The sequence below is a fragment of the Anopheles gambiae genome, chromosome 2, assembly GCF_943734735.2.
Source record: "Anopheles gambiae chromosome 2, idAnoGambNW_F1_1, whole genome shotgun sequence".
In the NCBI taxonomy this organism is placed as follows: Eukaryota; Metazoa; Arthropoda; class Insecta; order Diptera; family Culicidae; genus Anopheles; species Anopheles gambiae.
The window spans coordinates 37,941,488-37,965,588 of NC_064601.1; the positions used below are offsets into that span (position 1 = coordinate 37,941,488).

Genomic DNA, 24,101 nt, shown 5'->3' on the forward strand with positions numbered 1-24,101 from the left:
CGCCAATTGCGCCCCGACTGCAGCCACAGCATAAAAGAAGGGCGATGAGCCAACGCATCGTAGGAGGGCGAGGAACCATGCCGCCCGAGTATTTTCATCTCTGCCGCCGTCATTGAAAAAAATAAATCGCTGCTGCCCTGGGGCAAGGATCATCATCATCATCGTCATCATCATCGCGGCATCATCATCATCGCGGCACCTTCATCATCGCGGCACCTTCATCATCTCGGCATCATCATCATCATCGTTATCATCATCGTCATCATCATCGCCGTCACACCATCGCCGCCGTCCCAGGGAGCGGCACAGCAGCAGCATCACCACCGGTCCCCACATCTTGGCAGCATCGGCCGAAAGGGTTCACCACGCCGGTATTCCCTTAGTGGAATACCCCCGCGTCGGTTCGAGCCCTTCGGTATTAAAAGGGGGAGATGTTGTGGGCAGCCGTGCCGACCCCTGGACTTGCCGTGGCAGTTGCGCTGCCGCCGGTCAACGTCCAGGAGGACGACAGTGTACACGCACACTGTCGCACATTCTAAGCAGCGCAAGGCAAACAGGCAGATGGTGTAAGCTACTCTGTCCCATTCAATAACACAATTTTCACCCTTCGATTAGCAACTGTCAGATTTGGCATTGTTTGTTTTTTTGGGACAAATTTTGCAAAAACAAAACATTTTCAAACACGTTTTTTTTTTTTTTTTTTCAAGCAATATGTAGTATAAACCATACATTTCAATAAATGGACATTTCAATTAATTTTGCTAATTATACAACAACCACAAGAAACCGTGCCGAATCCGACCGTTGTGCAATCGAAGGAGAAGATTGTGTCATTGAATTGGACAAAGTAGCTTACACCATCTGACGTGTGAGCAAGTGGTAGACAGCGGTATCTATTCAAAACGAACATTATTATAAAGAAGAGGACAGTTGTTTATTGGACTGGTAAACCCTGTAAGTGTTGCGTTATTTCGTTTATCAAATCCGCGTTGATTCCGTTCAGCTACTCCCTATGTGATACTGTCATACGTCGAGTATCGTCGGTAAAGAATCTTGGTGTGTGGCTGGACGAGAAGTTGTCCTTTAATGCGCATGTTTATCATTTCATCAACAAGGCAAATAAGTCACTGGGACACTTGCCTCCAAAACCCGCGATCCCCTATGTTTGAAGCTTCTGTTCTACTGCTGGATCCGACCTATCCTAGAATACACCGCTGGTGTTTGGTCTCTTCCAGGCTCGACAACAATGGCCAGGCTGGAGAGTGTTCAGCGTAAGTTCTCTCGAGCAGCTTGTTCGACGCTTCCTTCCCGGTTCTCATCATACCCTTGCTTCTTGGGTTACTCCCCATTAAAGAAAGACATTCTCATATCCGTGTAAGTTAAGCTGTTCTGCTAAATTAACTTGATATCTCATCCCTTCTATCCGCCACTCGTCTATACGTCTTCGAGACAAACCTTCAATGCCTCTCTTGTTGTCTTCGAGACAAACCTTCAATATCTATCCCACCCCCAAAAATAATTATATCTGCTTTATCTGAGTACACTCGAGAGGATGAAATGTCTAGCAACTGTATCAAGTGTAATATGATACTTTAACATAAAGCAAAAAGACCGAGACGGCATTCTTCTGAAAAACTAAGTTTCTTTGTCACAAAATCCCGCGTCGCAAATTACGTGGTCACAAAATTCACGTTTGCAAAATCCAAAATCTTCGCTCGGAAAATGCAAACCTAAATAATACAACCACGCATGACAACCTCATCGAAAGCATACAGTTAGCCTCTTAGCTGCACTCTGAACTGATCGACTACAGTCATGGCATTCTTGTTGAGGAAAGCTACTTGGCTTCTTTCTATTGAATGCTATTGCTCAATGCTACTTAAAAATTATATAGAACACAGGTTCATCACAAGTACAAGACAAACAAAAGAGGGTAATCTTTAAAATGAATAAAATATAAAATCTATTTTAGAAAAAAAACTCACCCATTTATACGCTTACTACAACACATCAAAGTGAGGCGAGTGAAGATTTCGATAACAGTTTACACGTCTCTCCACTCAACCATTATAAGGCGAGACCGTTCCCGCCAAACCTTTACCGCATGAATATTAAACTGCACTACCCTGCCAGACCCGGTTTTTATTGATCCCCCGTGACTCCATCAACCGCACAACCGATCAGACATCGCTTTACCAACACCTACAAGGGATCCCACTGATTTCGAGGTGCTTTAAATGCAGCCATTACTCATTTAACAGTTTCCATGATTAATGGCATTCCAACATGGCCGAAATTTCCAACTTCACCAGTGGGGATGGGGAGGGGGAGGGTGTTATCCAACGTGTTTGCACCATCAACGAGGGCCATTCCTTCTTAATCTGATCCGCTTTGCTACGCCGTCACTATGGAGAACGCCGCGTTTTCGCGACCCGCGCGGAGGGTAGTCCGTCGGATGGCACAACATAAATGCGCTTCTTCGGCCGGACAGACACGATGATCTCGCCCAGAACGTCTCCTCCCCGGTCCATCTTGGGCGGGCGGAATGGATACGGCCCTTTCGGGAAAGAAATATTCCACCATCATTAGGCGGAACGTGCCCAGAAAGGGATATTAGTGTCGGTAAAGGAATAAACGACTTAATTCACGCTATACGATGATGTTTGGCGGTTAGGTAAGGGTGGGCTAATGGTTTAAGGGAGGGCGAAAACGGGGAAACGTTCAAAAGACGAGCATTCTAGTGCAGTGGCAAGGATGCGTTATGTTTTGCTCTACCATACACAACAGAATATTCTTAGAAAACGGCTTCAGTTTGCAGCAAGGCTAGGATCAAAGATCTGCAACGCAGACTTGGAATGCAAAACTACGCTCCCAAGCGTACGTATTCGATGAACAGCTGTTGTGTTTGACAAGATCGGCATGATACGCCACATAATCGTTTAATGAAGCCTTTGGAAGTGCACCACATAATTGCCATCATCGACTGATAATTATTGCTCGCATCCTCAAGTGATGGGTGATAAAAATGAGTTAACGAACGGTAATTGGTAAATTTAGTCGTAGTGCTTAGTGAACCGCAAACTTAATTAACATCTAACTGTCGTTTTGCAGGATTTTTTCGCATAGAATGCATGCATGTCTTTACAGTTGGAACAGCAGGCGTTAAGTCGCAGAACCTTTCATCAGAATTGCTTATATATGGGGATTAGATTAAGTGATTTTCGAAATGAACAAATCGGTCGTTTGATGAAGCGGCAAATCAATTGTCGTAATGTAATGTAGGTTTTTTCCATAAAGGCCACAATTATCGCTTAAACATATCATTTCATTTCTAAATGATGTTAACTTCAATCATGTGAAAGGATTATTCTTTTTCGTAGTTAACTTTAATTTACTTTAAATTACAGCTATAGGGGAACTGGGGGTAGTTTCGACACCTTAAGGTTTTCCTCTGATTGCAATACTTTTGCCAATGTAAACTTACTAGTAGACATCGAAAAAGCTTTTTTGGTGTATTATGTACCATCTTACGAGAAACTACGGTTCCTGGATTGATTTTGATAACATTTTGATAAAAATAAAAAAGTGTGTTTTTTGTTGCGTCACGACTGCAGTGCGGGTAAGTTCGACACCATGATGGGGTTAAATCGACACCTTGGGGGTGATTTCGACACATTGGTTTAGGCTTTTAAAATAACAAACTCTGATGGCCTGTAGTTTTCATTGAAGTTCAACAAAGTATTTCGTACCAATTTTATGAAAAATTAACACAAAACATTATTGAAATATACAAAAAAAAATGAAGTTACAAGCAAGAACAAAAATTTCATTACAAATAGCATCGGACCAGACTCCATATAGTAGAAGCTGCGGCGATAGCATCTGGTTTACGGAATAATTGGTTAAGATTCCTTTAAAAAAATAACCTGGCCATCTTCCAGTAATCTTTTTCTTTTTTTATAAAATCGAAGGGTGTTCAGTTTTATTTTTCTCTGCCAACTCGAAAGCCAAAAGGCGAACATCGGTCAATGTGATTCCAAACCAGCGACTATTTTTTTCTTCAGTTAAGCCTACCCGGCCTAATGTCTGCCTAAAATACGGTCAAAGCCATAACAATATTAATTTTCATAAGCCTAAACCATACACAAAGTACATGTTTTGAGTCCGAGTTTGGCAAACGTTCTGTGAGAGAATAATAGCTAAATTCCATAATTATAACTTCCTAGGTTTGTTGACATCTGGAATTTTAAAGCTTCTACGGTATTTTTAATTGCGTGTTTGTTCATCTTGATTATTACTTTTGTCGTACATCGTTAAGGTACATCTTTACAAAAGACAGGCACTTTCAAATTACGATATAAAAAAGTTAACATGCTACAAATAAGCATTACACTACTACCAAGTGGGGTGTCGAATTTACCCCCATTGGCCGCACAAGTTTAAGTGACATTTTACATTATATAATTTAAAATAAAAATTACGCCCTGTGATACATAACTAATCAATAGTATTTATAAAACAATACTATTAACACGGAAACTATAATTTTGTTGAAATAACGCCACAATTCCTTAAGTCCCAGAAGTAAAAACGTACATCGGCTGTCAATCAGAACCACCATGTGTTTATTTTGTTGTTTTTTGACAATTGACAGGTTTCTGATCAGTGAAATGTGACTCAAATATTCGAAACAGTTGACATAAATAATATGTATAAGTTTTTTGTCTTCAAAAAGTTCTATAAATACAAAAACGGCAAGGTGTCGAACTTACCCGCAGTGTCGAACCAACCTCGACTTCCCCTAATACAATTATTAACTGCTTACAGCATAACTAAAAAACTAGTCGATACATCTCTCATAAAATTGCATAAGAGGTTAACCGGTCAGCAGAAAAGAAAAAGATGTATCAAATAAAGCAAGGTCATAACAAAAACAAATTGAATTGAAAAGTTTCAACCAGACCAACACCGTGATTAGAAAAGTTTCCATCGCCTAACGAAATCAATTTATCCGTACCACGCTGTACAGTAACACACTTTACACCCATTTTTATCATCACCCAACATTAACGCATCAACATCCGTCAGATGCTGTGTACCCTCCCAACGCTCAACCTTCCCTGCGGTCATGCCCACGGGTTCTTATCTTTGCTGCACGCCCATAAATTGATGGCCATTCGATTAAGATATTAACGTATGGCCGCTTTTTTGCCATGGTCTCCCGCTTCATCCCCCCCATTGGCCTCACCAGTCTGACCTTACGAGCCTTCCCATGTGGCATTTGCCCTGTAAACACGATTCGCCTTCGAACCATTTCCCTGCACGTATAAAAAAACACACACAAACGCAATATCCTAAACGGCGTTGAAAGGATGCTGTTACCTCGCCCCATCTCGAATCTGAAACATCCGACGCGCCCATCAAACTTTTCGATAATTTTTGCTGATTACTTTTTAATAATGTCGTAAAAATTCATATCTGCTTTTTTGGCGCCCCGGTGTTTGGCCCAACCGTACGACCATACCGGGGACACATACACACCAACACACACACACACATATACAGAGCAATCCATCTAAACACTCGTACCCATCGAACACGTCGTCATCCTTCGTTTCACGTCGACAAAGCGACCTTTGGCGGTGGGTCGAAGGTGGAAATAGGACACCCTCTGACACCGACACGTTGTATGGGACTGGTATTGGTTTGAGGGTTTTCTTTGCACACAGTCAGATGTGCGTGTGGTTCATGTAAGTATAACAAATAAAGAAGTATAACAGCGACCGTTACACATGTAAGTTACACGTCAAAAAGTACATAAAAATGTTTAAAAAATAGTTCAGCTTCACACACAAAAAAATGTCAGCCATCCCAATTTTCCAACAGCTGTCAGGAAATATGTTTCTACATCATCTATTTCTAGCCATACCTCAACCAGTTTGCGCTGCACTACTGCAGGAGTAGTTTCGAAATTTCAAACTGCCTACTCATGCACAGGGATTTCTTCATCATTTTCAACGGCTCATCAACGGCCCGCCGCAACTGTCAATCTTTGCCAGCTTTGCCAGTTGACTGAACCATTAATTAGTACTTCGAGAGAGAAATGGGGACGATCGATACGTGTGTGCGGAAAGGAAATAAATCAAACTACACCCTGAAACCAGGAAAAAAAAGCTCGTAAGAATATGGGTGATGATGTTTGACACATGACAAAGAAAAAGTACAACACAAACGAACCGAACCGAAAAGAGCGAACCAGCAACAGTACCAATTAAAAGAAAAAAATTGGAGAAATTGAGAATATGGTGGAAATACGATTGCCGGTTCCGTATCAAAACTGGACGTCGGCAACCATTCTACTGGCCGCCCGGAAGTCCTCACCTATCCCTGCCCTGCAGCATTAAATTATTCAATTATCGATTTGCAACACGCGGGAGGGACCGATTCTGTTCATCGGTTCGAATCAATTGGTTGAATTCGTGGTCCTGGCCATAAAATTAAGTTGTCTACATTTGTAATGATTGATTGTGTTTCGAAACGTACAAAAATAGCAACCCGCACGAGGGAGAGGAGAGAAGAAAAAAAATCCCGCAGCAATTGCAAAACCGCGCTCCGCGTAGTATAAATTTGCATCGCTTATCGAAGGGCGATCGCGAACGGGATGATTGACGCGTGCAGTGGTGCAACCAGAGTGGAAAGAGCAGTCTCTGGTATGGTAGCGAAAGAAGAAGAAGAAAAAAACACACACGCACACATTTACCTCAATTACGCATACTCAATGAACTGGTGCCGTGGTGTTTATGGGTAGAGTATCATGACCGGTTCGTGGGCTGTTGATGAAGTTGCATTTTACAGTCCAATAAATGGGAGCAGTTTCGATTACTTGCTGTTGAACGGGCTCACAAGTGGATGAAATATGGACAGCAAAACTCGAAATACATCAACAGCAACCAAATGTTAAGGCTCTATAATTAGCTTTTAAATCGGTGAAGTTTTGTTCATCGCCGTTTTGTTCATCTGTGCTGTCTACCACGCGTTAGACTATAATAAGTGTTTTCTTTTTTTTACAGTACACAATAATAAACGCTTCAGGTAAAGTAGCATTGTAAAGCAATCCCAACCGTGTCAAGTTGTCGATCTCATTAATTGTTTCCGTTTATTTTCATTCGTATTCTCATATCTATTTTCACTAACTGCCACGATCCCTCTTTCCGTCTTCCATCACACAATGGCAATACATGTATCTAATGAGATGTAAAAACGCCCCTATTTAACTGCGAGCATCCCTCTCTTGCCCTCCCTGACCGTGCGCATCCTTTGACGTCAGCAGCTAAATGATAAATATGCTTAATTATCATTCAGTGGACAAGGCCAAGGGAAAAAACTGGGCCTCAATCACCAATAAATACTCCATAAAAATGATAAAAAAAACCTTCCCCACAATGATCGACTATGCCAGTTGTGTGCGTGACCAACGTTCCGTTATGACCTACTGCTCCAAGGGGTTAGGTGACCTTTACACCCTGTTCGCAAGTTGTTGGCCTGGTCATCCTGATGGAGACGCCTGGTCATCCTGGTGGAGACGCCTGGTCATGCACTAATTATTTCGTACTTGCCATTATGGATCTGAGCGTTCGTGAAATGCTTCCCATGACCGTGATGACCTAGCGCAAAAGCCATGTAACATAATCATCACTTGTAACGGTGCCATTTACCATTTTCCATTTGCAATCAACAATAAACTATTCTTGAGAGATGTATTTAGAACAATCGCTATCCAACAGCGTTATGAAACTGTTGGAAGGGTATTTCCACCTAATTTACTACTGACTAATATAATATACTACATCGATTGTTATACAAATGGAAAGTAAATAATTATTGTATTTTTTTCTGATATGTATTGTTGAAATCTTATTTCTAAAAAATATAAAAATACATAATGAAAAAATATAGCAGTACATAGACAACAAATAAACACTACTGAAATGAATGTTAAACATGAGCCTGCTTGTGATTTATGTAAACTATGTTAATTAATTATTAAAAATAATTTTTTAACTTAAAAAAAATAATAATGATGGTATTACTTATAGGGTTTCTCACGATTTATTGGTTGGGTAATTTTTTGGTTCGTCTCACAATTTGATGATCGTGTCTCATACATTTTTAGAACGCTCCCACAATTTAATGGTATCATCCGAATGGATGTCAATACAATTGAACTAAAAACTTCTGGGCTACTCCCAAAATCAAAATCAAATCAGGAATCAAACAAAAACCTTGGAAATCCCTGAAATAGCATTTTTGAAGTATCAATAACAACAAACTATTGAAGGGCTCATATAATATATAATATAACATATAATATAACTAGTGATGGGTAAAGTTGGCAAAAATCCGGAGTCGACTCTGATCCGACTCCGATAAAATCGGTATCGACTCCGGAAGGTAGGTCCACGCTGTAATATCCGGAATCGTTTGGAATCGTCCGGAGTCGCCCGGAGTGGTTGCTAAATAGTCTCGCTAAATAGTTGCGTCCGGAGTCGTCCGGAGTCGTTTGGAGTCGAGCGGAGTCGGAGTCGTCTGGAGTCGTCCGAAGTCGTTCGGAGTCGCCCGGAGTTGGAGTCGACCGGAGTTGCCTGGAGTAGTTCGGAGTAGTTTGGAATCGCCCAGAGTCGTCTGGAGTCTTCCAGAACCGGTGGCAGACGAAGTCATCCTCGGCTGGATTTCGGCCGAGGTCTGGTCTGCTTGTATAGGAAGTACACGCGCAAAATGAAAGACAAAAAAACACAACGAAAGGAAACGTCTGATCACAAGCACATTATACCACACGGCTCCTATTGACTGCAGACGATTCGGACTCCAAAAGACTCCGGACGACTCCGGACGACTCCGGACGATTCCGGACGACTCCGAACGACTCCGACTCCGGGCGACTCTGGACGACTTCGGACGACACCGACCGATTCCAGACGACTGCGGATGACTCCGACTCCGGGTGGATCCCGTGATTCCATTTTGCCGGAGTCGGAATCGGAATCGGACAATAGTCGGAGACCGATCGGAGTCGTGGGCGCGCTCCATACAGCACATCACTAATATACACACATTTATTTTCCAGAACATGTCAAGCATCTAAACCCTGAATTACTAACTTATCCGACGGTACGACCGCCTGGCGGTCATGTGTTTGCCTGAAGAGTATCCGAAACCGCTCATGGTCTCGCGCCTTCGTCTGCTAGTCCGTTATATCGGCCTTAATAGCGGCCTTAACGCCTTTACGCCATCTTGCCACCTCTGTTTGGGCCTACCAAGCCTCCTCTGTCCTTGTGGACGGCCTTAAAAGACTTTACGGGCTGGGTCGTCCGTTTCCATGCGTACAACATGGCCACCCAACCGGAGCCTTGTGAGCTTGATACGTTGCACGACAGTGAGGTCACCGTACATCTCGTATAGATCGTCATTATTGCGGCTGCTCCATTGTCCTTCCACACATACGGGGCCAAGGATCCTTCTGAGCAGTTTCCTCTCGAACGCGGCTAAGAGGGTTTCGTAAGATTTGGACAGTGCCCATATCTCAGAGGTGTATGTGAGTACCGGTAATATTTAGGAGCTATATAGTCCCAGCTTCGTCCGTTGCGACAGGTTCTTTCAGGTTAACTGATTTTCAGGCTGTAGAATGACCGGTTTAAGCCGGTTTCGTGGTACAGTCGTCAACTCGTACGACTTAACACCATGCCCGTTATGGGTTCAAGCCCCGAATGGAACGTGCCACCATACGTAGGACTGACTATCCTGCTATGGGGGGAAATCAATTAGTCACTGAAAGCCAAGCCCACCAGTGGGTACAGGCAGGCCTTGACCGACATCGGTTGTTGAGCCAAAGAAGAAGGAGAAAATCGCCTCTTTTGTTGATTTCTTTCTAAGGTAGCGTTAACACAGAAAACAGTAGCGTCGTTCATTGCCAGAGATTGCCACTCGTCAAAATTTATTCCAGTTAATAACAAGATGATTATGCCAGCGATGGTATGGATCACTTTCATTCCCAGCCTGACACAGACCTGTGTGCTGTCAGTACACCATTTGTTTAATCTAATACCATTTCGTTCATTATTGCAATTTTAACACCATTAAAAACTACGGCCAAAATTATTAATATAAGTATACTGCACATCGCCCTGCTAAGCGCAAAGCGTGGCTTTGGCGAGAGCGGAATAGCGAAACAATGACTTCAAAAGGGAGATACGTGATACGCAGCGTTGAGGCGAAAGCAAATGAGAGGGTGTTTTAATCTAAAAGTCCTCCTCCACCCGACTGTTTACAAACACGATAATAATTGATCATCCGCCTTGCATTTGCTAAATCAACGTTTGGCGTCTAACACTCTAAATCAACGACTACTAGCAGTACGTGTGTATACTGTGATTCGAGATTACAACGTTTCTAGAAACCATTCGTCATTTAATTTTTTTTTTTGCTTTGTTTTGTTATCTTCACTTTTGTAGATTATGTGTATTAAGCTCTTAACGATGCATCGTCAACCCGAAAACCATATTTTGTTTGTTTTTATTTTGTGAAACACAACACTCTGTGTGTCTTGGCTTATTCTAATGTACGCATGACTGATAGAAGCACAAAAATCTCACCAGAGGGCTCTGCCGCACGGCAACTGTGTCTTCGCTAGCCGCCGGCGGCAAACAAAGCGTAATGGAATGTTACCGTCGAGCAGAGAAGCCATCGGTAAAATGGGAAAACCTTTCCGGAGAGCATGTGCCTGACGAAAGCTCAACTGCGAGCTTTCAGCCGTTCCGTTACGAGTTTCTGTAGAGATTGTACAAAAGTGTCCATGTTTTTTGTTTTGTTCAAGCTTGTGTTAAATACTCAAGTTTTTATCTAAATCTGTAACAAAGATATAAAGTTTTTTTTCTTCTTTTGGCTATGTTCTGCAGTAAATGGAGGCGCCTAGTAGTATATCGGTATAGGGAAATTTATACTGCTGCATCGCAAAGCGGTTTTCCGTCGGTCGATTGATCGATAAATGTATATAAAAGAGTATCAAATAGCGTTATCTAACATGTACCTTGCATATGATTGCTGTGAAGCCACCTAACGTGCTTAATTTGAATTATTTCCTGCACTTTCCCCACCATCACCATCACCACCTTCCCTGGTGTCCGAAGTGGTCACCGTGGTAAGTGAACGCTTGATAAGAAACCATGAAAGTAACAGCTGTACCAACAGTCCAACAATGATCAACACCAACGTCTTAACGTTAATCGACGAAAGGAATGCCAACGGACCGTCAGCATTGATCTGCTGTCTTCGAGGCGGCGCCCAGTGTATCTTGTCCATGTCCAGTTGCAGCTTGACGAGCTTTTTGGAGTGCTCCTCCAGCTTTTTATTGATATCATCGAGCGTTTGCATGATTCTATGGCAAAGGGAGAAATGCAAAGGTCAGCGCCAACAATCAACTCACCGGTACCGCTTAGAATGCTTACCTTGTGCTTGAAAGTACGGTGTCATGGTCGTTCGAATGACTAGAGTCCGAGTTGGGATCGTTCAGATCCGGCGTCGATGTGTTGGAAGATATCTTCCTGGATTTCATCACGCCCGAGCGATTTTTGCGCAGCGAACCGCGCGAATCCACCTGCAGTATGTTGAGCGGATCCGTGCTGACGACCGAAGCCGTACGCACCATCGGGGCTTGATGCCGCGTCTTCGTTTGAATGCGATAGTTACTCTCGTACTGCCGCAGATCGTTCCGCGGATCCCAGGGCCGCAGGTCCGCAAACTTGTAGTGCCACTGGCCGGTGACAAAGTCCTGCTGGAACAGCAGCGGCACCCACTCGGTGCAGGTTGCCTTCCGCTCCTTGGCCGAGATGCGCTGCGCCTCCTCCAGGGCCGTCTTTTCCTCCGTCGCGCCCACCTGATCATCGCGATGGATGGCAGCGGAGACGTGCTGCCAGAGCCGTTCCGACTCGTTCATACCCTGCGATTCCATCGGCACGGTAAAGCGCTTCAGCCGCCGGTTTCGTATGTCCGGCGTGGGATTGAACAGCACCGTCTCTTCGTTGGTGCGCGAGTCCTTTATCCGTATCTCGCTATCCCAGTGCCCGTTGATGGTCGCCATCGTTTCCTTGCCGAGCTTCAGCTTACCTACGACCAGATTCGTGTACTCGTTACCTCCCAGGAACGGTTTCAGCTTAAACTCTAGCTCCGTTTTGTAGCCCGTGTTTTCGCATTCGATCGAAACTTTACCACCCAGCTCCATCGACAGCGTCCCCATCAGGATGCCCTTGCAGTGCGCGTACGGTACGGCCAGCGTGTAGCTTTCGCCGCGCGGCAGCAGCGTCAGCGTCGCCACACCCTCCAGGATGGCCGATGTGCTGTTGCCGTAGAATTTCGACTTCGCCAGAATGCTACAGCTAATGCAAAATCCGTCCTGCCGGTTGGTCACGTAGAACACGGACACCGGCGGATGGTGGGACACCTGTTCGGCGATGTAGAACGTTCTGCTCCCGTTCTCATGCTGCCAGTAGCATCGGAACGTTTCGCCCAGGATAGGATTGTACGGCTTTTTCAAGCCCTTGGGCTTTTTGTAAAACCCAGACAGATACCACTGGACGACGGTTTTCATGCGCGTAAACGGATCGTCTTCCAGCACAGCCTTCGACAGTATGTCGGCATGGTAGTACGAGTCGGCCAGTTTGTCCAGAAACGAGCGCGGTTCCAGTATGAACGTTGGTAGCACTACCTTGCTGAGATCCATCCCCGGGCGGACCTGCTTCACCAGGAACCAGATTAAACTCTTATGCTCCTCCGGTAGCTCTTCCACCTGCTCGCCAGCCTATAAAAGCAGAAGAATGTTTTCATTTAAATAGCCCAATTAACAGGGTTATGAGTGGTTTACTTACCGCGCCAAATTCCTCCTCCGGTGAGTGAACATACGGTGTTTCGGGAAATTCCTCCACATCCATTCCTTCGCCCAGGTCTGACTCAGAATCGGACTCGCCCGCCGACACCATCGTGCCCTGATCCAGCTGGCTGTCGATGTCCAAATCTATACAAATTGAAAGTACAATCGAAAAACAAAAACAAACAAACCGTTAGCATAGCGAATCAACCGAAACAGACTTTTCCCTGCATTAGGGTTGTGTACGCTCCGGTCGAGGATAACTAAAACTGAGCAGTTCCCACATTGATCATCAGAGATGCGTATAGTGATGCCATGGTGACCTTGCGAAAAGTCTGCCGGCGAGCTGCGACGCCGCAGCTTCTCCGACCCGTTAACCGCCATCAGCTTGCCGGTGTCGCTCGTTTCCGCCACAGTGCCGACCTGGTACGAGTTGCGCCGCCGGCCGCCCGCCATCAGCATCGTCCCATCGTCCCGGCCGCCGCACCGGAACACTTCCTCGTCCTCCTCCTCGTCCCCGTCGGCGCCGGCCGGTGAAACCGTACCGGAGGACGAGGGCATTCGGCGCCGCAGCGGCCCGCCCACGTCCACCGACCGGCAGCGGAAAAAGTCCGGCGAATCGCGCAGATAGCGCTCCCAGTGGGCCACCGCCAGGTAGAGCTGCTGAAAGATCGGTGTCGGCGAGGGACAGGCGCTACGGGGCAGGGACTTTTCTATCGGTTCTACGCGCAGGTTTTTCTTCTCCGGCGGAGATGGAGGAAGATACTTGAGCAGATAGTTTAAATGTTCCTTCAAGCGAGGTGCTGAGGGGAGGGAGGGGGCACATACACAGGAAAAATGGCATATCGAGCGAAAGACACAAGGGGTAGGTCATCCGAGGGAATAAGAATGATCGTACGGGGTATGGACATCATGTGAAGGATTTCAACCGATAGCAATAACAACGGAACGAGAAAGGCACATACCATATGGGGAAGCGCAAAAGCATCAATATGTACACGAATGAGCCACACACGAGGACAGGGCATGAATAATACAATGCAAAGGAGGGTCATGTACGTGAGTTTACAGGAACACACACCAAAGAGAGAAGAACCATCCATTAGTTAAAGGGTAGACAGATTTAAACAGCAAAATAAAACTAGAAATAAACGACACGAAATCTAATTCTGCTCCACGCATCCTTACCATGCTCATCGAAGTGTTTCTCGTAATCCGCCTCCGACCATTGCGTTTCGTGCGTGGTGCTGGTTGCTCCCTCGCTCAGATTGGTGTCAATGTTCGGCACGGAACGCACCAGCAGGGCCGAGCAGCGCAGCGACAGCTCCAGCGCGTCCATCCAGCATTTACCCGCCGCCTGGCTCGGGGCCCGAAAGATCAGGTAGGAGGTAGGCAGGGGCTGCACCACCGCGCCCATCGTTTCCTTGTCCGGGCCGCGCGGGGCCCAAATCGTCTGATCGAGCGGGTGGAACAGCTTGAAGCAGAAGCCATCCTTTTTGCTCGGCCGCTCGATCACCTGGCAGGACGTGAGCAGTACCGTACCGACCCAGTGGCTGCTCTTCGTTTTCGGGCTTTTGTAGATGAACAGTAGGCCCGGCTTGAGCACGCACCACAGCTTGGTCCATGACTTCAGCGTCCCTCGAATCTGCATAGCACAAAAGAAAAAAGAAAAAAAAGATGAATAATATATTCAATCCACCACAACCAGCTGGCAGGCTGGCACAATCCTACGCGCCCGTCCTTGAACCTTGCGCCCCGTAATGGGGAGGTGCAATAAATGGAGTTCAATGGGACGAGGGACGGAGGTTAAAGGTAAGCAGAATTTTACATCATCTCACCTTCAGCCAGTCGGCCAGCACGATGACGGCCGGGTCCTGGAGTGAGTTAAGTAGCTCCGATGCCACCCGCTTCTTCTCGCGCCGATAGTTCTTTCGCTGTGCTTTGTACGACTCCTTCCGATTGAGTTTGGCGGAATCGTTCTGAAAAGTACACGAAAGGTAAAAAGGTAAGAAATGAGATGTGAAGGTTTGCGGTTACATGAATAATAGTTTGTTGCCAACTGCCCTTGGATAGTTCAGAAGCGGTCCCAAGTGAAACTCCCTGGTAACACAGAGAGAGAGCGAGAAAGCCTTGTCGTCAACCGAACGGCATACTTTGTACTTTGACATTTTTATAGCGTACTGTTTGCCCAGAAACGCTCATTAACATGTCCTAATCAAACAGAAATATGCACAAAGTCCAGCAGTATCAATATTGCCCTTCCTAAGCCTTTTGCCTTGAAAGGAAGTAGGATCTTGATGACTCTATCACTTCCCACAGCCATCGGCTGCCAGACGTTCGAACCATTTTCGACGTTCTTTATTTAGACAGGTTTATTAAGGTCATGCAAACAGACGACGCCCAAGATTAAGCGAAATGTGTTGGTTGTAGCATTCTTACCACCTCCTCTTGCCTTCCGAACACCCACCTCTACCCTTCATGGCTTCATCGTATTTGCCAACGCAGAAAGGAGTGTGTGTTTCTGTGCACAAAAGAAACAGCAAAGTACCCTTTTCGCACCTTCGCGGCTTAAGGCCACCAAAACACCGCGCGCGTAAGGTGTCGCAGGACCCGGCCCAAGAAAGCACACCCGGTTCAGTTCATCCTTCCGGCGTGTGTTATTCAAACATTGTGGCCCCCCCGTTTTCCAGGCTTCTTCGGGTTGCCTCGTCCGTCCCACGTCGTCCGGGTCTAATGAAGGTCTCGGGCTATTCTTCTACCGCACACCTACACGCTGTAAACGACAACCGTACGTCTGATGTAACGCACTGAAACGGCAACCATTACTCCCAATTACACCCTCTCCCTGGTCACACCCAAAGGTGAGCCACCGTGCAGGGGAAGTCGACAAGTTGCCCAAGGCAATGTGTGTACACACAGACAAACTCTTTGAGCTTTTTACAACATCCGCGCGCGCGTGCCACACGTAAGAATTTATCGATTTTCTAACCCCAGCAACGCACAGTGGACAGCTGCCGGGATGAAAAGCCAAAATGTAAATTTCATATTTCTTTAATCTGAGGAAAACATTGAAATCTACAGTATCAAACTAAGAAAAACACGAGATTTCAGTCCCTTAGTCGTATTGGTCGTGTTACGTTAGAGACTCCTAAAGTGCTAGGTCTTGAAAAAACTCATCATAACAACTGCATTTTTTACCTTTTTTAAACAAAAATTAAACAATTTTGAAAAAACGAATATGTTTTGGAATGGTCATAATCTATTCTAAACAAAAATGCTTAGTTTATGAATATATGTTAATTATTTAAAAAGAGAAAGAGTATAGTGTACACTACTACCTTTAAATTTTATCAATCATGTATCTTTGACATCAAGCAAAATTTGAATACCGTAAAACACCGTGGTATCATGTATACCACGTCAAAGTTTTACATATAAACAAAAGATATGTAAAGTAATTAGCCACTACTTCGTGCACTACAACTTTGGCAGTTATTGGCGTTTTAATGACAGTATAATTTATTTATTTATTTATTTATCTGTCATTTAGTAGCTTGCATAGATTTACTGGGACACTTACTTATATAATAAATCCTTAATTCATCTACAAACTTAGCTACAGCGCTATCAATAAGGAAACGAGAGACAATTAGTTTTAAACTGAGCTATACTAATATTGAAGTCGAAGAATCTTTGGTATTTATTGAAGCTATTAATCATTTGGTTAATAGGCGCATTGTAGGAATGTGCAGATCTTGAGAACGTTGGTCTTAACAGCTCACATATCCTGAGAGGTCGTTCAGGAACATAAAGATTCAGCTTTTCTAGCAGGTAGGGAGAGTCGATTAACTTCGCGACAAAACTAGCTTGTAATGCCTGACGTCTATGTTCTAAGGTTTGTAGACCAAGAAACATGTACCGTGACAGGTAATCTAAATGTTGTGATTAAGCCCATTGTAATCGGTGTATTGCTATTCTGGAGAATCTTTTTTGTATGCTTTCTATCCTAGCCGTCCATATGCCGTGACAGTATGGGGAGAAAAGAACTGAATTAGACTCTAGGATGGAACGTACTAATGCGGAATATAATTCTTTCAGACATATTGGATCTTTTATCTCAAGAGTTTGCCTGATTACAAATCCTAACATCCTATTGGCCTTGGTAATAATAGAGTGGTAATGCTCACGAAAGGATAGTGATGAATCAAGTATCACACCAAGATCCCTGACTGATGACACGCGAGACAAATTGTAACTGTGCAATGAGTAACAAAAGTTTAAAGTTTAAAGTTTAAAAGTTTAAATATAATACTTTCAATACTTAATATAATACTTTCAATAAAACAAAGTGTTTGCTGGTGAATAATGACTAATGACCGTATTCTTGGGATGTTAAGGGCTGTTGTTGATTAAATTTGATAATCGAATGTGACGATCAACGATGACGTGATGATTCATCATCGATATTTGACAATGGTACGAGCAATGTACCAGGTAAGCTTTATTTTATTACAGTCAGGGTACGTAGTATATTAAGTATAATCTGCACACATTCGTTACACAGCCAAATACAAACATGTATGAGATTTAGGGATTTCAAAAAACATTATAATCTTTGTTCCATATTCATAAAACATACATATTTTGTTTAATGTACATCTTCCACTTTACATATTGTGCCTAAGAAATCATGTATTCAATGACTTTTATTCCGCTTTTTGCTCTACTGGCGCCCACTGTGCAACGGGGAAGGATCGCTCCCAACCAACTGGAGGTTGGCTGATAGGGCTTATAAGACGCAGTGCGGCAGTGTACTGGATGTCTGGCCAGTAGGCCATCAATTCTCGTGTGGGTGGCGGGACGAGCAGGCGGCACAGAGCGGTACTCTGCTTCGCCGGCAGATACTTTAATTTCATTACACCGTTGAGCATTTCAATCAAGGAACGCAACACACCACTGATGGGAATTGTTTGCATCGCCCCATTAAAGCGTCGGTGGGCGAGCTGAATTGGGATGAGGTAAAACTTCCTCCTGCCTATACGCGCTAAATTGTTCGCTGAACATTTCTAATAACTTTAAGGCAAAGGGCCCACCCACAGACGCTGGATTACGCCACCATTCTGTAAGGGAAGAATATTCGACGACAAAAAATGGAGAAAAAGAACTCACCCCACAGGTCAGGCAGAAAGTGAAAACACCACTACCGGCAGTAAAGCAACGGCAATCAAATCATTTCAGCAACCATTCCCGTTTACCGCCGTTTACCAACCACCCGGGTGCGTCCTCAGCTCAGGCCCCAATCGTACACGCTTTGCAAGCGGCTGCCCTTCGGACGGATGGGGCGCCCTGTGTGCGTGCCGAAGGTCCATAAATTACAGCAACGACGGCGATTATACAGGGGAGTTTTTGCTTCTTTTATTGGAGCTTTCATTTTTGCGCAAAAATGATATTATTTACCCGTTGGGAGGGAGAGGGAAGGTAAAGCGTAAGTACGAAGAATGCAATGCAGCAGCGGCAGTGGCAGTAGGATGATTCATCCTGCCGGTTTTCCGGTGGCTGAAAAAGAGGTGCCTAACAACCGGAGCACGTCCACATCCACAGGAAACACCAGTGAGTAAACAACAACGGCTGTACACGGAGCAGATCGGAGAGCGGGTCGTTACACTTTTCACCTGACGATTGCATAACTTTAGGCGAACTGGTGCGGCTTGGAAGCGAAAGGCGGCACGGCACAGAAGAAGAAAGCACCCCAACCTACGGGGGCACGTTAGTTTACATATCAGTACACGCAAATCAGATTGCTCAATGCGGAGCGAGGAAATGTTAATTGCTACCGCTTCATTAGCAAATAGTCGGATTTGCGCGATGCTTTGCGACACTCCTTGCTGGTATAAGTTTCTTCATTAGCTCAAAATCGGTACTGCCGGACGGAAGGCTGAATGGAAAATTTTGCACAAAACAAACAAACGTAGCGGCAGTGTTGGTTTTAATGCTTTCGTGATCATGATATTTTGCGCACCATATAATCGGGGATCAGTAAACTTATAGTGAAAAGGGCACAGACGTGATAAAAACGAAGGGCTTCTCGTTTCAGGACGAGTCGCAATATAAAAGTGTGACAGAGCAAAGAGTCCGCCGGAAGAATTTTATGTTTAATGCTGATCGTCACATTTACTCTCGTCCATAAATGTCTTTTCTCAGGGGCAATTAACAGTCAGTTATGCTTTATTCATTTCGCTTAAATGACATAGATGATTAAGCTTCTTCTGTACTTCTTAAATGTGTTAAAAATGTCATGTTTCCCAAGGTGTTTTAGTTGTTTCCCGACAATTTTTGGATCATTTGTATTGGTTTGCAACGGGATAATGCCAATAAATCGCGGCAACGTTCCAGAAAACTATGGGATGCAGTGAATTCATCGTGATACGAACCCAAAAAATAAACAGGAACCAACTAATAAATCGTTGAAAATGCTGCCAATTGCATTAAATCAATTATATCAACTAAATATTAATTGAATTTAATTAAATTTAATTAAATTACAATATTATATTCCTTGGCGGAATATCCCAATGGTAATCCAACCGTATCCGGTCTTTGGGCCGGTTTTGGGGCCGCTCTGGTGGTACAGTCGTCAACTCGTACGACTTAATAATATGCCCGTCATGGGTTCAAGTCCCGAATGGAACGTGTAGGACTGACTATCCTGCTATGGTAATAAATAAGTCACTGAAAGCCGAGCCCACTAGTGGTACAGGCAGGCCTTGGCCGATAGGAGATGTTGTGCCAAAGAAGAAGAAGAAGAAGAAGAAAAAGAAAAAGAAGAAGAAGAAGAAGAGGAAGAAGAATGGAACCGTATCCTCCTGCCTTCGGCGTGCGCGACTACCGTTAACAGGGATACAATTGTAACATTTTAGAAAGCTCTCTCGATTGATCTTCTGCTGATTCGATCGGTCTTTTTCTGCCCTTAGTCACTTCACTTATTAGCCTTAGCTATCTGTGATTTTGACTGATATTTCCATAGCTGTATGATAAGTTCTGCGTATTCGAGACTTGCTCCTAAGGCCGATAAGCCGTACACTTGGTAAGTCGTACACTTGATAAGACAATGTACACTTATAATGTCAATCGTGGTCATAAAAAACACAAAAATGTCACCAATTACTGATACACATAAACGATTTCAAACAAATATCAAAAAGAAAAATAAATAGCAATGAGAAAAGCATTAAATTTTCTTTACTTCCCGTACAAAATACATATTAATCAACTATTCTTAGGGAAAGATTTCATTCCCTTATTTAATACCTTTCGGTAGTTTTAAAAGATAATGAATAATTTCGTATAAATAATTCTATTTAAAACAAATTATAATGAATTAAACAACATATAATTTGTGTGCCCTTTAATAGATAAAAGCCCACCAGTCCAAGCAGTATCTCTCTTCCCATCAGTGAACAAATCGATCCCAATCACGGTGCCTCATCCTATTTATTATTTATAGCTGCACTGCACTATTAGAAATGCTTTCTGACGGCTTCACCAGAAACAAAATACAATTAAAAGCCAGATTTCCCCCGCTCAGTGCCACCACCATCGGACAGGTAAGCCTCTAGGGTGAATATTGCACATTCCAAATATAGGTACGGTCTGCACTATTGATCACAGCCGAGCTAAAATACTGCATCAAACCAGCGATTCCGGCAGGATTTTGTGGAATCGTACCAATCCACTGCTGCAGAATGAATTTATCGGAAGGGAGAAAATAAAAAACTACACCGCTATGATAAATTGGGGCCATCAGGTAAGAGAGTGCACCAACAAATTACACATTTCGATTGCGAATCACTCCATACATCTGGCGGAAAATTATTGATTGAGTTTTACATCAAAACTCAACAACACATGCGAACGAAATCGTTTGATTAAAACAAAAGGACAATTAATAATCCGCTTTACCCCGGCTGCCAACAACACTTACCTTGTCTGGGAAGCCGGACTCGATCTTGGGGCTGTTGTCGTTCCATCCCGTGATTCCTAGAAAGAATTTCATAATTGATACAGTCTGCTCCTTCGCGTTGTGAATATGGCGGGTATAGCGTGTGTTTATGTGCGTTCAGTGTTGTTGGGGGAGGGGTGGTTGTTGATATGGTTTTGTTGTTATGACGCGCGGGCAACACGCCGGGGTGCTGTTGCTGCCGTTGTTACACACTGCTGCCACACTAGTGTGTGCTTGTGTCTTCAAACGGGGAAGATGTGTATTCTTTTTTTTTTCAACGGGTGTGTAAGAGGTGGAGGAGGGTGCCGGCAGCACATTTGCCACCGAGGGAATCGGTTGACCGGTGAACTGTTTGTTTATTTGTTAACTTTACGGTTTCTGCATTCACATTCTGCTGGCTATCTACTTCTACTGGGAGGGCACACGATCAAACAGGCACAACAAACGGTAACACACAAAGCAGTTGCCAAAATGTGCCGTCACGGTCACGAATCGAGAGCCGCGCACGGCAGTGTTTGCTTCGCCGATCCGCTTCTCTCTCTCGTTCGCTCACGTACCGCGCTTTCTAACGCGCTACACAATGCACAAAACAACTAATCTGACATCATGCTCATCTCTCCCCGCGATCCGCCCAGGCATGTGTTGACGATATTGTATACCGCGAACGGGGATGATACTCTGCGGGGGTATTTTTCTTCTTTCTCGCTTTTTTTTTGGTTTGTTTGTAAGCAATCACACTACGTCGCAGTAAACTAAAGGCTAACAGCGACTACACAGGGCAATGATGTTGTTTTTGTTGATGATGATGATGATAATAATAATGGTCCTACTGCCCAACTGGTTCTCAGTACACACGTTTGCGAAATCAGGTCTGTTAGAACTACCATTAATTAGAAGACTACCATCACACTACAATAAGCCCCTCTTCTTTGGTTCCACCCCCGTCCCGTCTGAGGGGGATGTTGGACACAGGTACGCGATAGAAGATGACAAAATCTTCACAACACTACACGCACGCAAACAAAATGCACGCAAACACACACTATAACAGTAACTTAGAGAAGAAAAAAAAGGAAAACAAATTAAAAAAAAAAACACAGACACACACAGAAACAATAAAACGCCAAAGCTACATCTAAAATGTGTGCCTTCTATCGCACACTTAGCTTAAGTTCTTTTGTCACAAGTATGAGTAAGCCTAACAGAGTTTCCCATTTATCAGCTTCCGAACGCTGTTGTATACCATGCATTGCTACGCTTCCGGCAAACGCCTCCAGTTGCTGACTGTTTAACTCTTAGCATTCATCCCTTTTATCGGAAAACTAACAAAAAAAACACACACGCACACACCGACCAGCCAGGGCGTGTGCTGGTTGCCGAACGGACTGGAACGGATCTTCCCGGCCAGGGCCTACGCCAAACGGTTAATTGGTTATTTACGGCGGTGAGCAATCGCGGGAAGCAAACACGAAAATCATATCCCTCACTGTTGCCACCATAGTTCGTACGATGCTGGAACTTGTCAGTTGGTGCTCTTTCGTTTCCATAGAACCATTCACTCAAGCCTAGCCACACTTCGGCAACTGGGCAAGATGCATCCCCCAAAGCGAGGAAGGAAAACCCCTCTCACACTTTGATCAGCTAGCAAAAAACAAAACAACCAAGCTGATAAACAAACAATGCCCGCGCGCAACACTGTCCCCTAGCGATGGGCTACAACACACGAGATCTCGTCCCGAGTTACGCGATCAGCTCTGGCAAAATGCTGGCCGCGTTCGCGCACGCAAGGGCTAGTGCTTTAAATTCTTCACGATCACTTTCCGGTGGGCAAGCAAGCACGGACGCACGCACGCACACACGACCCCAGATGACGCAAGGGTTTTATTTACATCGCATCGAAAAACAGACGTACGCGAGAGAGCGATACGAAGCAACCACAACCAAAGAGAGACGTTCTAAGTAGGCAATCTTTTGTCTAAAGCGTTCAAGATCACGGCCGAAACGAAACACGATCATTGCCCGCATCACTTGCAAGGGAAGGAGCAGAACGTTCGCGACACACGATGCGATAAAAGACAGCACGCAGGACAGGAAACGGAAACTGCCCGCCCCTCGAAACGGTTGCAACCGGACTAAGCGCCAACAGCCGAAGCTGACCGGCCGTCGGTCCCAACGTCGTAGCCGTTCGTCTGCTAGTGTGTGGACACATCGGTGGGTTACTAATGTCGTGCAGCTCTAACCACCACCACCACCACCAACACACCACTCACTAGCCGACCGGGACACACGGAAGCAGCACTGTGTGGCTAGCTAGTGGTGATGATATCGATGCGCTCCGGTACAGGGTGTATGTGTGCGTACACAGCGTGTGTTAGAGAAGCGTGGCACGAAACCCGACCCTGACCGCTCAAGCCGCTGCCACAGTAGCACGGTGGTGGTCTTGGTTTCGAAACGACTACCACTATTTCGGCCGCAAGACGCGCTCAAGTGACCGCCGACTCCACTCCACACGGTGGCGCATACCGCTAGAGACCACCATCGCGCCAGCGGCGCCGCAGCTGCTTGCCACTTGCCTGCCTAATCGACTACTACTAATTACCATATGACCCCCAATCCACGCCTCAGCGCTTTCACCCACTTTCGCGCTGCTCGCCGCCGGGTTTTGGGGCCGATTGTCCGCTAAGGGCGCCACCGAATGGCAACAAAACGGTTGCACTCACACACACACCCAGGCCGGCATTCGTAGGACACACGTAGGGTAGGTCGAAGACACCGCGTGTTGGGGGGAGGGGTTGTTTTTTGGATGAAATAAAATAGTCATGAATATGTTGCAGCGCACATTATCACAACCCTCGGTAAGTGGAGTAAATTGTATATTAACGGTTAAAATGGGGTTTTTTTTTTGGGGAGAAGGTGTACGATACGGTAAAGTGACCCGTTGTACTTGGTACCCTTTCATTTCGCTTTCTAGTTCGTCTCGTTGTCTTTTCTGTTTTCACTCCTCTAACGACCCCGGTGGTGAGGAAAATGTTTGTTTCATTTTATCACACTCGATCAATCGATGTTCGATCGCAGAAGGCGTGAGATATGGGGCGGGAGAGACAGCACACGTTTTTTGCTTTAGCCGATGCATGTAATCATGCCATACGACGAATGAAAATACGACAAAGAAATCAATTTCTACTC

At 44.8% G+C, this 24,101-nt stretch overlaps 1 protein-coding gene across 11 annotated transcripts in view; it reads right to left on the reverse strand.

Moving 5' to 3' along the window:
* Nucleotides 1-9,960: 9,960 nt before the first annotated feature.
* The window catches only part of LOC1270948 (oxysterol-binding protein-related protein 8), a 36,671-nt gene continuing 22,530 nt past the window's right edge, over nt 9,961-24,101 (reverse strand). For 4 of the 11 annotated variants that reach the window (XM_061641363.1, XM_061641365.1, XM_061641362.1 and 1 more), the window contains 7 exons: nt 20,898-20,953; nt 14,755-14,895; nt 14,105-14,561; nt 13,201-13,719; nt 12,918-13,063; nt 11,502-12,850; nt 9,961-11,431 (listed from right to left, as the gene is read on the reverse strand). In XM_061641363.1, the coding sequence (XP_061497347.1) occupies nt 11,119-11,431; nt 11,502-12,850; nt 12,918-13,063; nt 13,201-13,719; nt 14,105-14,561; nt 14,755-14,895; nt 20,898-20,953 (2,981 nt within the window). In that variant the 3' untranslated portion in view covers nt 9,961-11,118. Of the gene's footprint in view, nt 11,432-11,501; nt 12,851-12,917; nt 13,064-13,200; nt 13,720-14,104; nt 14,562-14,754; nt 14,896-20,897; nt 21,970-22,158; nt 23,607-24,101 lie in introns of those variants that run through there. The other 7 variants (XM_061641371.1, XM_061641369.1, XM_061641372.1 and 4 more) reach the window with 4 other exon arrangements.